Source organism: Polyodon spathula, unplaced genomic scaffold (genome assembly GCF_017654505.1).
Source record: "Polyodon spathula isolate WHYD16114869_AA unplaced genomic scaffold, ASM1765450v1 scaffolds_1679, whole genome shotgun sequence".
Taxonomy (NCBI): Eukaryota; Metazoa; Chordata; class Actinopteri; order Acipenseriformes; family Polyodontidae; genus Polyodon; species Polyodon spathula.
Genome location: NW_024473155.1, coordinates 1 through 18,410, shown reverse-complemented (window position 1 = coordinate 18,410; position 18,410 = coordinate 1). Strand labels below are relative to the sequence as shown.

At 46.6% G+C, this 18,410-nt stretch overlaps 1 protein-coding gene across 1 annotated transcript; it reads right to left on the bottom strand.

Moving 5' to 3' along the window:
* Nucleotides 1-1,827: 1,827 nt before the first annotated feature.
* On the bottom strand, nucleotides 1,828-18,013 carry LOC121310028 (latent-transforming growth factor beta-binding protein 3-like; the record flags this gene model as incomplete). The annotated part of the gene is made up of 16 exons (XM_041243231.1): nucleotides 1,828-1,987; nucleotides 2,337-2,468; nucleotides 3,050-3,130; nucleotides 3,487-3,648; nucleotides 5,563-5,691; nucleotides 6,865-7,005; nucleotides 8,238-8,375; nucleotides 9,303-9,431; nucleotides 9,795-9,878; nucleotides 11,255-11,428; nucleotides 11,723-11,851; nucleotides 12,050-12,169; nucleotides 12,422-12,544; nucleotides 13,663-13,785; nucleotides 17,386-17,505; nucleotides 17,827-18,013. Coding segments are annotated over 16 exons (2,124 nt in total), but the record flags the coding sequence as incomplete, so codon positions are not given.
* Between the last annotated feature and the right edge of the window lie 397 nt (nucleotides 18,014-18,410).

Sequence of the window (18,410 nt, the reverse complement as noted above, 5' to 3'; positions counted from 1 at the left end):
AAACACAGGAAAAGTGCAAATGTAACATCAGGGAACATCTAGAGAACCAAAAAAGAAAAAAAACACATAAACAACAAAATGCCCTTTTTCTTAATGTTTCTGTTTTTTTACAAAAAAGAAATATATTATACAACAAATGTTGCAACACGATCTGTTTAATACATTTACGATCGGGCTAATGATACAGCATGAACCGGCGTTTTGATTTTGAAAGTTGCGTTCATTCAAGTCCAACGACGGAATGACAGGGCGAATTATTTTAAATTTCCCTGTGATGCTAAGCAGATGCAGAGCTTGATAAAAAAAAAAAAAAAAAAAAAACAATTTCAGCTGTTTCCTTTAAACATTTTCTTCTCCCTACATTGTAATTGTTATATAAACAGAATGCTCCGTGTATGCTGACAGAGTCCTTGCTTTCTGAAATGAATTCTTGCTAAGACTAGCACAGTAATAACCAGAATTTGCACATTAGAAATGGTTAAAAAAAATAATTCTTGAAAGGTGTTCTGTTGCAACAGTGTCCCTGTTCACATAACACAATTTAAGACTAATGCGTGCAATAGGGCTGAAATAAACAACACCTATTCTGCTTTACAGAAGACTTTCTCTCCTTTTAATAAGTAACAGTGTAGCATTGTATTATTTACTGTCATGGTCGCAATGTTTTCCAGCTAATTCAAAAGTGATTTTTGGTATACAGCTATGACCAAAAGTTTTGCAGCATCACCCTATGGAATTAACTCATTTTGAACGACACACCGCTTTGCAGTTTTCCATATACTTAACGAAAAATATTTCAAAATCCAACAAGAAATACTGTATTACTTATACGGCTTCCGGTAGACTCTTGCGATGTCGTTTTGTAGTTTCTTTGATTACAAGGTGTTAAATGAAAGATCTATATTATGTGCATATGGTGTTTTTTTTTGTATGTTTTTAAGTGTCTTGATCACACAATTCTACGGGAGCCTAAACTTCTGAGCAGAGCTGTATCTGTTGCTGATTGAAGGGCCGTGCTGATACTCGGATTCCCTGCCATTCCCTTTAACGTGTTTTTGTCAGCAGGGATTCAACGAAACTGAAACAACCCTGTTGGAAATGTGTTCATTTCACATAGTGAAAAGCTGCCTTTCTCTCGTTTGCCCTCATCTGTTCAATTCTTATTGATTGGCACTCAGTAACTGTGCAGGGGAAGGTTAGGTGTTGAGTAATGAAGACGTTTTTAAAAGGTTGTATTCTATTTAATTCAAACATTTGAAAGGGAATTTCAGTACTAGGACAATCGGTGTATCGGCTGCCCCCGAAATGGAATATTCAGTAAAGTTTTAAAATAAAATCTGAACATGAACCCTTATGTCCGTTTCAGCATCGGTATGAACATTCATGCAGTATCCTCTCTGAATCGGATTATCCCAGCTTCTCAGTTCACCTTGTCATATGTTGCTGTCCTAGACAGTGTAGCAGCTGATCAGGGCTGTATTGCTGTGTTTTCAGTGTTGGGGGGGTTGTGTTGGGTTGGGAGGGTGTGTGTTGTGTTTGAGTGTCGGGGTGTGTGTGTGTGTTGGGTTGGGAGGGGGTGTGTTGTGTTCTTGAGTGTTGGTTGTGTTGTTGGGAGGGGGTGTGTTGTGTTTTGTGTGTGGGGGGGTGTGTTGTGTTTGAGTGTCGGGGGTGGTGTTGTGTTTTTGCGTGTCAGGGGTGTGTTTTGTTGGGAGGGGGTGTGTGTGTGTGTTGTGTTGTCTTTGAGTGTCGGGGGTGGTGTTGTGTTTTTGCGTGTCAGGGGTGTGTTGTGTTTTGCGTGTGTGGGGGTGTGTTGTTTTGGGAGGGGGAGGGATGATCTATTGTGCCCGTAAGCGCATGCAGATGTTGGGTCTCCGAGCCGGGATGAAGCCAGGTTTGCAGAAGCACTTGTAGGAGCCGCTGGTATTGATGCAGTAAGAGTTCTTGCACAATGAGCCGCGTTTATTCAGCTCAGCACATTCGTCAATGTCTGTGAAGACAGGGAAACAAAAAGCTGTCAGGTTGCATTGAGGTCACTTGCTGTTGTATTGTTCTTGGTTTGGTGCAGTGGCTGCTGAGTTTGATTTCATTTCTCTTATCAGTACAGCCTCAGAATGCTCTGCAGCTGCTACCTACACTCTCCAGAGTGCATATCCAATCTCAGCACGGCAAGATTTCTCCCGGCTGAGAAGACAGCAGCTATGTCAGGTACGGTTGGAATTCCTTTTGGAAATATCAACTGGATGAGTCCACTGAAAAAATTGCTCATCAGGTATATGATATGAGAGATAGCGATAGAGAGAGAGAAATTTTGCATTGATTGCAGAGCAGCTGCTTACCGACACACCGAGTCCTGCTGTGGTGAAGCCGGAAGCCTGCGTTGCACTCGCAGGCCGTCCCCAGGTAGGTGCGCACACAGCGGCCATTCGGACAGGCACACTCATCAGAATCCTCCTCTGAACTGTCTCCTTCTGAGAGAGAAAGAGGGGGGGAGAGAGTGAGGAACTGAACCTCTGAGCTCTCTCCTTCCTGAGAGAGGAACTGAACCTCTGTGCTGTCTCCTTCCTGAGAGAGGAACTGAACCTCTGAGCTGTCTCCTTCCTGAGAGAGGAACTGAACCTCTGATCTGTCTCCTTCCTGAGAGAGGAACTGAACCTCTGAACTGTCTCCTCCTTAGAGAGGGGGGGGGGGGAGAGTGAGAGGGAATAACATCAGCAATGCTAGCATGGCATTTAAAGTGGACAGTGGCTCTTGAAGCTTTTAGGCTGAGGCAGCCCTCCAATCCAAATCCTCCACCGAGTCACGCTGTGCGTTTGGAGGAGGCAGACGTGCTCTCCACAGGTGGCTTGCATGGAATGCTGAGCAAAGCTGCTACATGATTTGGACCCCAAACCTTCTGCCTTACTACAAATTCACCTTTACTATCATGTACAGTTAGAGAAGACTTACTGGAATGTTAGCACCATGTACTGGAGAGAGACAGAGAGAGACTCGGACTCGCACTCACTGCGGGCACATAGTTAAATACTCATTCCAGGTCAGACAAACTCACCATTATTGTAGTCAGCTAAAGAGAAGGACTCTCTTTCTCCGTAAGAGTCCGTGTCCATGGCGCACAGACGACTGAAGATATCTAAACGAGGACAGGAAAGAAATGCAGTGACGCATTACAAAAGAAAGCTTCAGAAGCAAACTGATTTGCTCGGAAACGGATAAGCCAAAAAAAAAAAAAAGACACAATCTTGGTTTCAGTGTTTAGTTCGCCCATGGCGGGATCTGTATTAAACAGCCACGTTCTTATTGACTGGTACTCGATAACAGAGAAGCGCAAGCGAGGGAAAGCGTTGATTTGTGTTGTCTGATAATAAACACTTTTTTTTTTTTTTAAAGATTTTGTTCAATTTTTATTATTAAAGGGAACTGCTTGGAAAATCCGCCCACGTGTGCACACCCTGGTACGTCTCCCGCGGCCGCAAGGGTCAGTGTTACCTGAGTGGCGTGGGGGGCATGTCCGGCACTCCGGCCCCCAGCCCCGGCCGATGTGACAGCAGCACTCCGAGTAGGTGACCGGGGGTCCGTTATGAGGTGCGCTGCACATATGATCCAGCCCCACGTATTGGAAGCAGACGTCCCTGTGAGCAGCCGTGCGATCTGCAAGAGAAGCACACGCACACACAGCACTCAGCCGAGAGCAAGGAGCTCAGCCCCGCAACTGTACACTGCAGCTGAGCCAAACTAGCTGGTAGTGTTGACAGATTCTAGCAAGGGGATACTCCTTTTGCTTCATAAAGTCGAATGAAACCTGCAGAGTGATGGTACGCGAGCATCCTGCATTACACACCGCTTTGTATATACCGCCGATAAACTGACACAAATGTGACATGAAATACTGCACTGCTATTATGGCTTCCAGTACGCTTTTTTCTGCGATAACCTTTTGTAGTTTCTTTGATTACATGATGTTAAATAAAATCTAAATTATGTTCAAATAGGGTTTTTTTTTTTATGCTGTCTCAATCCTAAAATTCTAGGTGAAAACTTTCGGCTTGCATGCAAAAAACGCTACAACCTAATAAAATAAAAATCTAGCTAATCATCTCCATAACAATAACCTTAAAATAAATATACAGGAAAAGCGTGCCTTCATTAAAGTGCTATTTAAAATAAAACTTGAAACTAATTATTCTACAAAAGCGATACATCAGTGGTTAGATTTCTTGTCTAGGGATGCGTTCTTGCAGAGCACTACAAATTGGTCTGGACAAAACCCACATTTTTTAAGGGCCCTCTACTGGTTTATTAAAGAAAGTGGGGGTGTTTAGCTACAAGGGCGTCCTAGAATGATTTTAATATTCAAACGGCACGCAAGAAAATAAACATTGCATCCCAGAAAAAAGGTGAAGTCTGCTCCAGACAAAGATAAGCACCCAATAACAAACTTTTACACTTGAAGTCTGTCTTCATCTGTCATTTCTCTTTTGATATTTCTGCAGTTAAAAGGAGGAGAGTTTGAGAACATCTAGAACAGTGTGTGTGGGTCCGAGGAGCGTCTTAGTGATCCGGAACCCCAGCCCGTGTTTCTAAGAAATGCACTCGGAGCTCTGCTGTGTCCCGTGTTGCTGTCTGTATCGCAGGGTTACATTTTTATATTAAGAATTGATTTATTGATTTATTTATTTTAATCGCACATCATGAATAATAAATCAACTGGGCAACACATTTCTCAACATTTACTCAGGCGCGTTCGCCAGGAGAGAAATCTAAGGATTGCAGTGCATGCAAATCATTTTGTAGTTTCTTGGATAGCATGATGTTAAATCTAATATATATATGTAAAAATGTCTCAGTTCTAAAATTCTAGGTGTTGCAAAACTTTTGGCCAGAACTGTACACTGGAACCTGCCCTCTCCATTCTGAAATGAGAATCAACTACCAAAAAATTCTTTCGAACCCAGATCTAAACCCGCCGGATTAGATTGCTTAAAGTAAATGTAGGTAACAAAATAACGGCATGCATTTTAGTCATTTTGCACCTCCGTTGGCTACATGCATCTCAAACGTGCAGTGTTGAAAGAAACGCATGTTACAGCACGTCATTTTAAAACGTGGTTTCTGGTCCTGCTGTACTTTGGCTTGAAGGAAGCGCTCAGTTTCTACGCTGTACTCTTCGGTTCTCTCTTTGCACTTGCAATCCTGAGTGATCTCATCTCAGCAGTGCCTCCTGGGTCAAAGCATGTTACTGGCTGAGAGCAGCTGAAGGGGTGGGGCCAATTTTACTCTCCAGGTGACCTGACCCAGGAAGTACAAGCAGTCTAAAAGCATGGTTTGCAAACAGTTTCATTTAACCTAGTGTAGTACCAGATGGCATGTTTATAAATTGAAAATACAAAATGTGTTTCTTTCAAAACTGCACACCTGAGACCCATACATCGAGTAAATGTGCATGGTGGAGAACATGCAGCTATTTTGTCAGGGACAATTGCTTTAAGTGGGGCGCGATTCATACAAAAGGCTGAGGACCCCTGCTTTAAAGAGCTGGTTGGCAGCTCTGAGTTGGGTACCCACCATCAAACACACACTGCTTGAGCGCGGCGCTGAAAGTGAGTGGCAGCTCGCAGATGCAGTGGAAGGAGCCCAGGGTATTGACACACAAGCCCTTCTTACAGTACGATGGGTCCTGACACTCATCCACATCTGCAAGGAGAAGGACAGCCGTCACCTCCCTTCCCTCTCGTTAGCACATGCATCACTGACACTGGAGCGCTCGCCAAGGGAACACTGCCTTCTAAAGGAGCGCGTCTCAATTGTCTTACCTTTTATTGGTGCTGGCTTTCTCTGCTCCACCAGCACAGAGGGAGGCTGTTCAGAGAGTAGAAGAGCCTCCCTTTCAATGCTCCACCAGCACAGAGCAGAGCCGAGGGAGGCTGTTCAGAGCATAGAAGAGCTTCCCTTTCAATGCTCCACCAGCACAGAGCAGAGCCGAGGGAGGCTGTTCAGAGCATAGAAGAGCTTCCCTTTCAATGCTCCACCAGCACAGAGCAGCCGAGGGAGGCTGTTCAGAGCAGTAGAAGAGCTTCCCTTTCAATGCTCCACCAGCACAGAGCAGAGCCGAGGGAGGCTGTGCAGAGCATAGAATTCCCTTTCAATGCTCCACCAGCACAGAGCACAGCCGAGGGAGGCTGTTCAGACAGTAGAAGAGCTTCCCTTTCAATGCTCCACCAGCACAGAGCAGAGCCGAGGGAAGCTGTTCAGAGCATAGAAGAACTTCCCTTTCAATGCTCCACCAGCACAGAGCACAGCCGAGGGAGGCTGTTCAGACAGTAGAAGAGCTTCCCTTTCAATGCTCCACCAGCACAGAGCAGAGCCGAGGGAGGCTGTTCAGAGAGTAGAAGAGCTTCCCTTTCAATGCTCCACCAGCACAGAGCAGAGCCGAGGGAGGCTGTTCAGACAGTAGAAGAGCTTCCCTTTCAATGCTCCACCAGCACAGAGCAGAGCCGAGGGAGGCTGTTCAGAGAGTAGAAGAGCTTCCCTTTCAATGCTCCACCAGCACAGAGCAGAGCCGAGGGAGGCTGTTCAGACAGTAGAAGAGCTTCCCTTTCAATGCTCCACCAGCACAGAGCAGAGCCGAGGGAGGCTGTTCAGAGAGTAGAAGAGCTTCCCTTTCAATGAACCACCAGAACAGAGCAGAGCCGAGGGAGGCTGTTCAGAGAGTAGAAGAGCTTCCCTTTCAATGCTCCACCAGCACAGAGCAGAGCCGAGGGAGGCTGTTCAGAGAGTAGAAGAGCCTCCCTTTCAATGAACCACCAGAACAGAGCAGAGCCGAGTGAGGCTGTTCAGAGAGTAGAAGGTGGTCCCTACTGCACTCACCTCCTTGCTCCTCTGGGGGGGTGCAGGTGTTGCGGTCAGGGGCGAGAGCCCAGGGCGGGGGGCAGATGCAATAGTAGGAGCTGGGGGTGTTCACACACCGCCCGTTTTTACAGTTTGCTGGGTCCTGACACTCATCCACATCTGAAACGAAGAGAGACGCAAGTTTGAAACTTTACAAAACTCTACCACAGAGGCAGGCAACCTGGGCACTTCCAATGCGCTCCATTGCAGGACTTTGTTCCAGCCAGATCCTTCATTATTTAATTGCTCTTCCAATGCGCTCCATTGCAGGACTTTGTTCCAGCCAGATCCTTCATTATTTAATTTGCAGGACTTTGTTCCAGCCAGATCCTTCATTATTTAATTGACCTCCTGAAGGACCTGGTTGGAACAAAGTCCTGCAGTGGAATGAACTGGAATTGCCCAGGTTGCCTAGCCCTGCTCCAGAACAATCAACCATAAGATATGCAGAAATACCAACAAAAAACAGAACAATAATTTGACCCTATTCACCAAACTTTAAGGACTAAAAAGAGTTAATAAACTCTTGTATTCTTTTAGATCAACCAGTGCATAAAAAATATGAGGTAAGAGTCTAACCCCCTAACATAATCAGCTGTAATATAGAAATACTAAAAGAAACCTCTTCACGAAACTCATAGAAGATAACCCTGCTCACTGTGACTGGACTATACAGCTAACCCTGCTCACTGTGACTGGACTATACAGCTAACCCTGTTCACTGTGACTGGACTATACAGACTGCTCACTGTGACTGGATACAGCTAACCCTGCTCACTGTGACTGCTCACTGTGACTGGACTATACAGCTAACCCTGCTCACTGTGACTGGACTATACAGCTAACCCTGCTCACTGTGACTGGACTATACAGCTAACCCTGCTCACTGTGACTGGACTATACAGCTAACCCTGCTCACTGTGACTGGACTATACAGCTAACCCTGCTCACTGTGACTGCTGGACTATACAGCTAACCCTGCTCACTGTGACTGGACTATACAGCTAACCCTGCTCACTGTGACTGCTGGACTATACAGCTAACCCTGCTCACTGTGACTGGACTATACAGCTAACCCTGCTCACTGTGACTGCTGGACTATACAGCTAACCCTGCTCACTGTGACTGCTGGACTATACAGCTAACCCTGCTCCCTGTGACTGGACTATACAGCTAACCCTGCTCACTGTGACTGGACTATACAGCTAACCCTGCTCACTGTGACTGCTGGACTACACAGCAAAGGATCTGCGTCCAGCCCTCGCCTCTCCACTCAATTCAAGGGGCTGAGATTCCATTTCATTACGCTGCCCTGCCCTGTACCCTCCGGTAGAAGATTGCCCCGTACGTACCCACTGTTGCCGGAGGGACACACTTCTTATTGGATGTGTCAGGAGTCCAGGGGGCGGTGCAGCTGCAGTAGAAGGACCCGCGGGTGTTCACACAGCGCCCGTTCTGACAGTTCGATTCATCGTGACACTCGTCAACGTCTGAGAATACGACACAGAACACGCAACGAAGAACAGGGTTAAACAAGACATCATCTAAGACTACATCTTTAGCTGCGTCGATACCTTAGATCTGCCGCAAGGTTCAGTCATTGTCATTACTAATAGAAGACAGATGCACATCTGCATATAAAGTGCTTGATTATTTTACCCCTGTTCTCCTTCAATTCCGTTGCCTCCCCACAGAAACTCCCCACAACAGCTCAGGAGAACTGAAGGTCAGCGGGTGTCCTCCGATCCCCAAGCCAACCGCCTCTTTACACCCAGGAGCGTCACAGCGGATGTGAGCTACCGCCCCCTGGAGGACTAGTCCTGCAGGTGTTTGAACTCATCGGGTGCCTGGCCAGTAGGGGGCACTGTAGCACGGTGAGGAGAAACTGTCCCTGCTGGTTTTGCCTCCCTAACCCAGCACCAGAGCCAATGCTCCCTGTGGAATCTCCAGTAAAGAACTTCACACAGCCAGGAACCTGCGCTCTCCTGACTGTATGACTCCCCCTGCACACCACACAGCCGTGCCTTTACCAGAGGAGACTCTCTGTGACCCCTGCACTCCCCTGAGTGTATGACTGCCCCTGCACACCACGCAGCTGTGCCTTTACCAGAGGAGACCCTCGGAGACCCCTGCGCTCCCCTGACTGTATGACTCCCCCTGCACACCACGCGGCCGTGCCTTTACCAGAGGAGACCCTCTGTGACCCCTGCGCTCCCCTGACTGTATGACTCCCCCTGCACACCACGCGGCCGTGCCTTTACCAGAGGAGACTCTCTGTGACCCCTGCGCTCCCCTGACTGTATGACTGCCCCTGCACACCACGCGGCCGTGCCTTTACCAGAGGAGACCCCCTGGGACCCCCAGCTTCAGAACCCCAGCCCCAGACCCATGGAAAGCAGGCGAGGCAGCTCCAGTACCTATGCACTCCAGGAGATTGCTATCATAGTAGAATCCTTGCTGGCAGTAACACTCGTACTCTGGCTGTGTGTTGACACATCGTCCCTCTTTACAGATCTCATTTCCAAACAAAGCGCACTCGTCGATATCTGAACACAGAGAGAAAAAGAAATCAAACCACAGAGAACACCATCTGACCTGCTTTCCTACACACCATTCGCTTACACCTCCATCTATCCTGTACTCCCAGGAACTCATTCTAAATGACGTTGGAGCTAGTTTGATTACAACTGGATGGGGTTTTTGCAGCTATGTGAGAGTGGCGTGCAGACAGAGAGGCACCTCAATACATCCTCACAATCTCACATTCCCAGTAACTAATGCTAATGTTAACACCAATTTTCATTGCAATTGGATACATGGTTTTCCAGATGTGTGGAGAAATGTGTGCTGTAAGTAAGACTTCCTCCACTATATCCCGGGGATAATGAAGCACCTCTGGGGGTGGATACCTATGTGAACAGGCACGCCATAATCCAGAAGGTTCGCCTCGTGGTAGAACCCCTTTCCAGCTGGGCAGAGAGAGTAGAATTCAGCTGGAAGAAGATAACACACAGAAGCATCAGAAAAGAGCGGAGGCCGCTCACAGCAGCGATTCTGGTCCTGCTCTTAGTAGCTAGCTGATGTAAACATGTTACCAAGATAGGTCTTTAACGATCCCAATCATAACTGCTGGACTATACAGCTAACCCTGCTCACTGTGACTGGACTATACAGCTAACCCCGCTCACTGTGACTGGACTATACAGCTAACCCTGCTCACTGTGACTGGACTATACAGCTAACCCTGCTCACTGTGACTGCTGGACTATACAGCTAACCCTGCTCACTGTGACTGGACTATACAGCTAACCCTGCTCACTGTGACTGGACTATACAGCTAACCCTGCTCACTGTGACTGGACTATACAGCTAACCCTGCTCACTGTGACTGCTGGACTGTACAGCTAACCCTGCTCACTGTGACTGGACTATACAGCTAACCCTGCTCACTGTGACTGCTGGACTATACAGCTAACCCTGCTCACTGTGACTGGACTATACAGCTAACCCTGCTCACTGTGACTGGACTATACAGCTAACCCTGCTCACTGTGACTGGACTATACAGCTAACCCTGCTCACTGTGACTGGACTATACAGCTAACCCTGCTCACTGTGACTGGACTATACAGCTAACCCTGCTCACTGTGACTGGACTATACAGCTAACCCTGCTCACTGTGACTGGACTATACAGCTAACCCTGCTCACTGTGACTGCTGGACTATACAGCTAACCCTGCTCACTGTGACTGCTGGACTATACAGCTAACCCTGCTCACTGTGACTGGACTATACAGCTAACCCTGCTCACTGTGACTGGACTATACAGCTAACCCTGCTCACTGTGACTGACTGGACTGTACTATACAGCTAACCCTGCTCACTGTGACTGCTGGACTATACAGCTAACCCTGCTCACTGTGACTGCTAACCCTGCTCACTGACTATACAGCTAACCCTGCTCACTGTGACTGCTGGACTATACAGCTAACCCTGCTCACTGTGACTGGACTATACAGCTAACCCTGCTCACTGTGACTGCTGGACTGTACAGCTAACCCTGCTCACTGTGACTGCTGGACTGTACAGCTAACCCTGCTCACTGTGACTGCTATGGCTTCCGGTAGACTTTTGCAACATCATTTGGTAGTTTCTTTGATTACATTACGTTAAATAAAACATCTAAATTATGTTTGTATGGTTTTTTTTTTGTTTGTTTTTTTTTTTTTTCTTAATTCTGTCTCAATCATAATATTCTAGGTGATGCAACACTTTTGTCTGGAGCTGCACAGCGGATTTTCAGCTGTGATTGAGTTGAAGGTCGTGGCTCTTGTTGAGAGGGAGCTCTGGGGCAGCGCTGGCCTCTCACCTGAGTTGTGCACTGGGCAGGGGTAGATCTCGCAGTGGTCCCCCCAGCCAGAGCCGATGGACGAGCAGCAGCACTCCTGCTTGGTGATGTTGATGGCCAGCACACTGTCACAGAACACGGTGTCATCGAGGTTCAGATAGCACTCCTTCTTATCATCAGAGTCCACCTCGATCTCTGCAGGACAGCAACCGCACTGAAAACACTGCAGAGCACTTCCTTCAACACAATTCTGCTAACCTAACATCTACTGCTGTCATTTTGTTAGTCTCAGATTATATGAAAAACACCCGCATTATGGTAAAGGTGACTCTATTAATGGTCCTTTAGTTGAAGCTGAATGAAGCTTTAGTTGAACTACTTCTTAAACGGAAATTATGCAGAAAAAGTGTTCCTAGCGGCTGCACGGCAGCCCTTTGGTTGACAGGTTACAGACTGTCACGGTTCCCTGCTCGAGGTAGCGCCCCCTACCTTCGCAGCTGTGCTTGTCCTCAGCGTTGATGAAGCCCTCATTACAGACACAGAGATAGTCTCCGGCCACATTCGCACACGCGCCATTGGGCTGGCACAGGCTGTGATCCTGGGCACACTCATCAATGTCTGCAGAAAAGAAAAAACTTGAGCAACTTGGTGTTGGGACCCCTCTCCTCCCTCTTCTCACTTCTTATCCCTCCCCTCTCCTCTCTCCCTTCCCCCCCATCTCAACACGTTTTACTAACAAATCTCTCAACTCAAAGATCTCCCCAAACCCTTCTTGCACGTCTTACCCTGTATAACTGAAAGCTGATAGGTGCTTACCCTGGCACCTGCGTCCATTGATGAGCTGAAACCCTTGCTGACATTTGCAGGAGTAGGAGCCCATCTTGTTGATGCAGTGCCCTCCCACGCAGCTAGAGGGCACTGCACACTCATCGGTGTCTGAGAGAGAGAGGGAGGTAGAGGCTGGGGATTAAGGGTAGAAATTTGCACAATCCCACCTGTCTAAATTATTAAAATTGCATTTGAATCAAAGAAAACAAGGACGTTGGTTCACTTAAAATGATATAACTTGCAACTTGACTGAGGAAGGGCTTCGCCGTGCTTTCACTGTGTTTTATTATACGTTGCTAGGCTTTTACAGTGGGACGCTGTTATAGGAGAGCTCCACCAGCCTTGCTCTCTGGGGCATACCTTCGCAGTGGCTGCCCTCCTGTGTCAGCTGGAATCCTGGGTAACACTGGCACTGAAAGGAGCCCTCCGTATTCACACAGCGCCCGTTGGCACACAGCCGATCGTCCTCACATTCGTTGATATCTGCCGGGTGACAAGAAAAGCACTGACCATACTTCCAGTACAACACAGAACCATTTCTCTAGAGCTTTACAATACAACACAGAGCCATTTCTCTAGAGCTTTGCAGGAAGCTGTCTCACAGCGAGTGTCTTTAGCACCAGCAGATGCTGGATTTTTTTAAACGTTTCTTTTTGTATTACAACATTCTCTATAGTTGAGTGATTAAGCTGTTTTTAAAATGCTTTACCATACCTCCCTGTGCTTTATAATGCTTGCCTATGCTTTACAAAACCTCTTGGTGCTTTACAATGCTTGTCTATGCTTTCCCATACCTCTGTGCTTTACAATGCTTCCCTATGCTTTACATACATCTCTGCGCTTTACAATGCTTTACCAGACCTCTCTGTGCTTTACAATGCTTCCCTATGCTTTACCATACCTCTCTGTGCTTTATAATGCTGTATTACTAGGCTTTTACTAACTTATTTTAAATCAAACTCGTTCATTTCCATCAGCAGCTGATTGAGATTCATTTCAATTGGGACTCTGCCTGCCTGTCTGCCTGCCTGCCTGCCTGCCTGCCTGTCTGTCTGTCTGCCTGCCTGTCTGTCTGTCTGTCTGTCTGTCTGTCTGTCTGTCTGTCTGTCTCAGCCCCAGTTAGGACTGGCAGAACTCCATCTCTCACACTGAAGTGACCTGATGAGCATCCAATGTGAAGGAAGCTAGAGAGAGAGAGAGGCAGGTTTTAATCTGTAGGCTGTGATTATATTATACTGTCCGGGGAATATTGGAAGTTGGTGAATTCTTTAATAAATAGCAGCTATACAGCATCGTGACACATGCAGGTTTGACTTGTGTGTCGTGTCTGGTTGCAGAGTGGCTTGTAGACTGTTTGACACTGGGAACGGGATGAGACTGGGTTTTGCCGATGGAAATTGCATTACAGTTTTGGATGCAGTCCCTGCTTTTCATTAACGACCTTTACGGGTACATCTTTGCAGGGCTGCCCTTTTTTGAACTTCCCCTTGCAGGTGTCTCCTCTTTGCATGGCTGGTCCCTTTGTGCTGACTTGGTCGTGAATGTGAAGTGCAGTGCTTGTGTCCAGATGACTGTGCGTGTAAAGCAGAGAGGAGTTTTACCCCGGCACGCCTTGCTGTCAGATTTGGAAGTGAAGCCCTCGTCACACACACATCGGTAGGAGCCCTGCAGGTTCTCACAGCGGCCGTTCGGACACACGCCCTGGTCCTGGCACTCATCAATGTCTGGAAGAAGCAGGAAACCAGCTTAACAAACACACGCCACAGGAAACCTGTATGTAGGCTTACTCCTTTTAGAGGATTGATTTTTGACTTTTTTATTGAAGCATCATGGTGCCTGTTAGCTGTGCCCCGGGCTGCAGGGGCTTTCCTACTCAATGCCATAATTTTCAATTCATTCTTCGCTTCTGACCAAACGCACCCGGGGATATCCAAGAAAAATCCCAGCAAATGAAACGGGTCTCAATCATACCCGACGCTTTCCTGTTATTGGCTTTGGATCCCAGTGTCTCCGCCCCACTCAATCACAGCTCAGAACCCCTGTCAAACACTCTGAAGAGTGAGTGATTTATTACAGCATTTTGTGAGCTACTGAAAAGGAGCAAGCCTCGAACTTGTGTCTATGTCAACGCACACCTATATAGGGCTCCTTTGTGAATGGATGATATGTTTCACAGATCGAGTTCACAGTTAGGCCATGTAGACTGTAAATTTCACAGGTGTTCCAGAGCCTCCTACAGTAGTTCCTGGGTTGTCTGCATCACAGCCATACATATTTGATAAAAGGGGAAAAGATTTCTCGACAGCAGGCTGCTGCAAAGGTAATGTGTTTGTTGTAGCCACTGTGTGGGGTTCTGTAACACTGTACTGTGTACAGATCCTTCATTAGCTCTTGCTATGTCACAATGTTTTGCATTTTGAGTTATACAGACGGAACACTATACAGCACGTGTATCAGAATCCACCTGTATACTGTATGCATACACCGCCTGTCCACTTTATTAGGACCTGCACCAAATATTGGATTGGACCTCTGTTTGCCCTGATCACAGCCTTCACCTGATGTGGCACTGGCTCCACAAGGGGCTGGAAGGTGTCTCAGGTTGTTCAAGCTCATCCCAGACATGCTCAATTTGATTGAGATCATTGCGGTGGCCGTGGAAGAAGTCTCTCTCATGCACAGACGATCGGGGCATTATCATTTTGAGAGCAGCCATCAGGGTTTAGCGCTGCTGGGCAGGTTTGATCTGATGCTTAAGAAACTGGTTCAGCCTTCCAGAGTAATCAAGGGACCCAGGGTGTGCCAGGAGAACACGCCCCACACCAGGGCCATGCCAAACCCAATCAGGGACACAGACAGGTCCTAATAAAGCTGAGGCAGTGCTGATCATGGGTATGTGTTTTATATCGGTCCCAACTCATTCCCTCCACCACACAAACCAACCACAAATCGCCTTCTTGCCATTGTCTTTAAACCTGAAGACAATGTGGACAGCAGCCCAAAGATGAACACCCGATTTAAAACTGGTCCCAAAGCTGCACAGCTGAATCTGTGCACAGTGAGTGCTGCTCTGTTAAGTGTGAAGCAGGTTGTTAAGGGAAGGCTACTTGTTAAATTGTGAAGCTTGTGCAATCGCAGATCTTGCATTATTGGAATGCGCTGCACCTATCAGGAGCCTGGGCTAGCTCTCCTTTAAGGGGGAGGTAAGAGAATTGATAATTACAGCCTTGGCAGGTCTTGAAACTTGTAGAAGCCTGACACCCATACCTGGGGCTTGGATCTCAAAGTAGTCATTTTGTTTAAATGACCAGGAGTTTGATGTTAAAAATGAGACTTTTTCATGCTGTGATGAAAAGTTAATTTACCTGATGCCTGATTGCTCAAACTCCCGGCAATAACATACCTGAACCAAGTTTTGAAATGCAGGCTGTAGGGCTCATGCGAGTTTGAAGCCCTGCATAAATATCTGGCAGTAAATTGAGCCCCTGTTCTGGGATACAGCAGTGCAAGATCACGCCTTACAATTGCACGGAACGTACAGGGTGCCCAGCTTGGATTGGAACTCAGTGTCGAGGAAACTTTCTACCCAGCCTGTGCCCAGAATCCCCAGCACCACAGGAGGGGGCAGGGGCAAGCGTACGGGGAAGCAGGGGGCTGGGTGCTAGAGGGAAGGAGATAGAGAGAGAGAGGGGTACATGCCTGCAGCCTCCAGGCTAATGCTTCTGCGAGTGATATTGTGAGCTGCTGAAAATATGAAATGGCAGATTAACAGTGGATGTATACAAAAAAATTACTGAGAGAGAGGAAAGAGACTTCACCACAGGTACAAAGATCGGGGTTCGCTCGGCAATGTAATTCACACCCAGGACCTCCTTGCAAACGAGACCCCTGTCTCAGTGGGAAAATCTCCTGCTAAATAAATAAAGGCAAAAATTGTGAGTGAAATTATTGTTCCCTTGGTAATCTAGAAGAGAATCTCTCGACTAGCACAGTGACTTGTAATTCGCATCTGCAATGGAATTAACCACCAAGAAAAAATCGCCTGGATTTGAATTGATTTGTAAATCGCACTGCTAAAGAGTTTGCTTGAATTCCAGGACCTCTGCATTCAAATAGAAAGAGTCATTCGTTCTGGAGCGCTGGTCATCTCAAGCAATCTGGATTTGCTCAAACATATGCGTTTCAAGTCTGGGGAGACATTTTTCCATAGGAAAGAGGAGAATGGGAATTAACAGTTCTGGAATTCACATCTGGAGCAACAGTGCAAATAAAACATCCGGAGTTAACAGCTCCGTTCCCGGCGTCCACATCTGGAGCTACGAGAAGTAGAAAACATCTGGACCAGCATAGGGTTGCATGGACACCTGGATTAACAGTGTAGCCACACCTGCCCACATCTAATCAAACACAACAAGGTGTGGATTAGCAGAGATTTGTTCTGGAGCAAAATCAATCCAGTAGAAAAACATCGGGATTAGAACAGGGATTCACTTGCATCTGGAAATGGAAATGATCACAAAGATGCGTTATTGCCATGCACTCTGCCATCGTTACACCTGGGGTCCTGTTGCATGTTGGTTCACATCACTGAAACAACATGCTCACCTAGGAGAAAGAGTATGGCATACAAACCACCCGGCATTAGCTGAATTAATCGCAGCATGCACACGGGCTGGGCTAGGAGAGCTGCATGGGAACACAGATTCAGGATTCATTTCTTCAGTATCCCCTGGGTGAGTGTTTAAGAGAAGACAGACTGGTTATCACAGACAGGGTTGCATGGATTAAACAGAAGCCGTCTGTGTAAAGGAGCTAGGGAAAAACAAACCATAGATTATCCTCCTATACATTTATATACTGTATATAAAATACTACAAACTTGCCTGGTGTTCTGTAATATCATGAACACAGTGTGCAGGAAAATGACCAATGAAGAATATCTTTACTTAGCTTCTGTGGTATTAAAAAAATGCAAGTAGCTTCAATCTCATTTTAACAGCTGTTTTACACTCCCTTTACTATTTGATGAAGTCTGCAACATCCTGGGTGGTTCTATTGAGTTCTTAGCATTTTCTCTAAATCTGACGTTGGTCACGTGTCACGTGATTGGAATAGAATGAAGAGGGATGTTCCTGCAATTGGGATTCTCCAGACAAGCTCAAAGCAGGATACAGGGAAGTTTAGAGAAAAATAATAATACTGGAGCAAGGACATGAACGACTGTAAACACCGTGGATAGTAAGGGTGGGCGTGTATTAAAATGACATGTGAAGCTGCTCTCTCTTGAACCAGCTCGTGAAATTCACAGGGCTGCAGTGGCTCACCGTAGCAGGCTTGAGCCAGGCCGCGGTGCCCGGGGGGGCAGGGGATACAGTCGTGGGACCCGGGTCGGTTCTCACAGCGCTCGTTCGGGCACGTATTGGGGTCCAGACACTCGTCAATATCTGGAAACAAGGAGAACCTCAGCTGAGCTCACATATTACAACAGAATATGTCTTCTACAGAGTCTCCAGTTTAAGATTTGTGAATTCCGCCCAACAAAGGTTTAGATACAAAATGTACCGTTACTATTAATAGAGGTAACTGATCGGGTTTCCTGAGGATAAGGCATGGAATCTGAGAAGCTGAGATCATGTTTTAAAATCTAAATGCATATTTGTTATAACAGGTAAAAATGAATGGAAGTAGACAACGGGCAAAGCGAATGGAGTGAAGTTGTTGTCGGATGACTCTCTTGACAGCATGCGTTGGTATTCAGTGCTTACCTTCACAGATGGGGTGACGAGAAGATTTGCTCTTGTAGCCCGGGTAACAGTCACACTTGTAGAACCCGGGCTGGTTCACGCAGCGCCCCCCATCACCACAGATCTTGGGTTTGGCACACTCATTGACGTCTGAAACACCAACAAAAAGCACAGCCTTGAGCAAAGCAGTCACAGTAAAACCTCTCAACTAACCGGGTAACACATTTTTTTTTTTTTTTTTTTTTGTTCCTGGGTAGTAAGTGTTATTTCCTAATTGCTTATGCCTCAAAAGTATAGAAAATGGCTATTATTCCCCACAAACTTTGCTTTTGTGACCAGGACAGTGATATTTCAAAATATCACTATTTCCAATGGGAAAACGGGTGAATGTGTGTCTTTTTGTTCACATAAAGTCAGAAAAAAACAACATATGAATCCAAATTAACATGTATTTATACTAAAGTAATACAAAAATGACTACAAAAGATTTAGAAGTGAGTAGTTTTTCGAGATTTACGGTTATACTGTATTTACTCTCCTTCAGCAACATGACTAGGTAACCCATTCCATCCCCTCACCATTCTCTGTGTGAAGAAGTGTCTCCT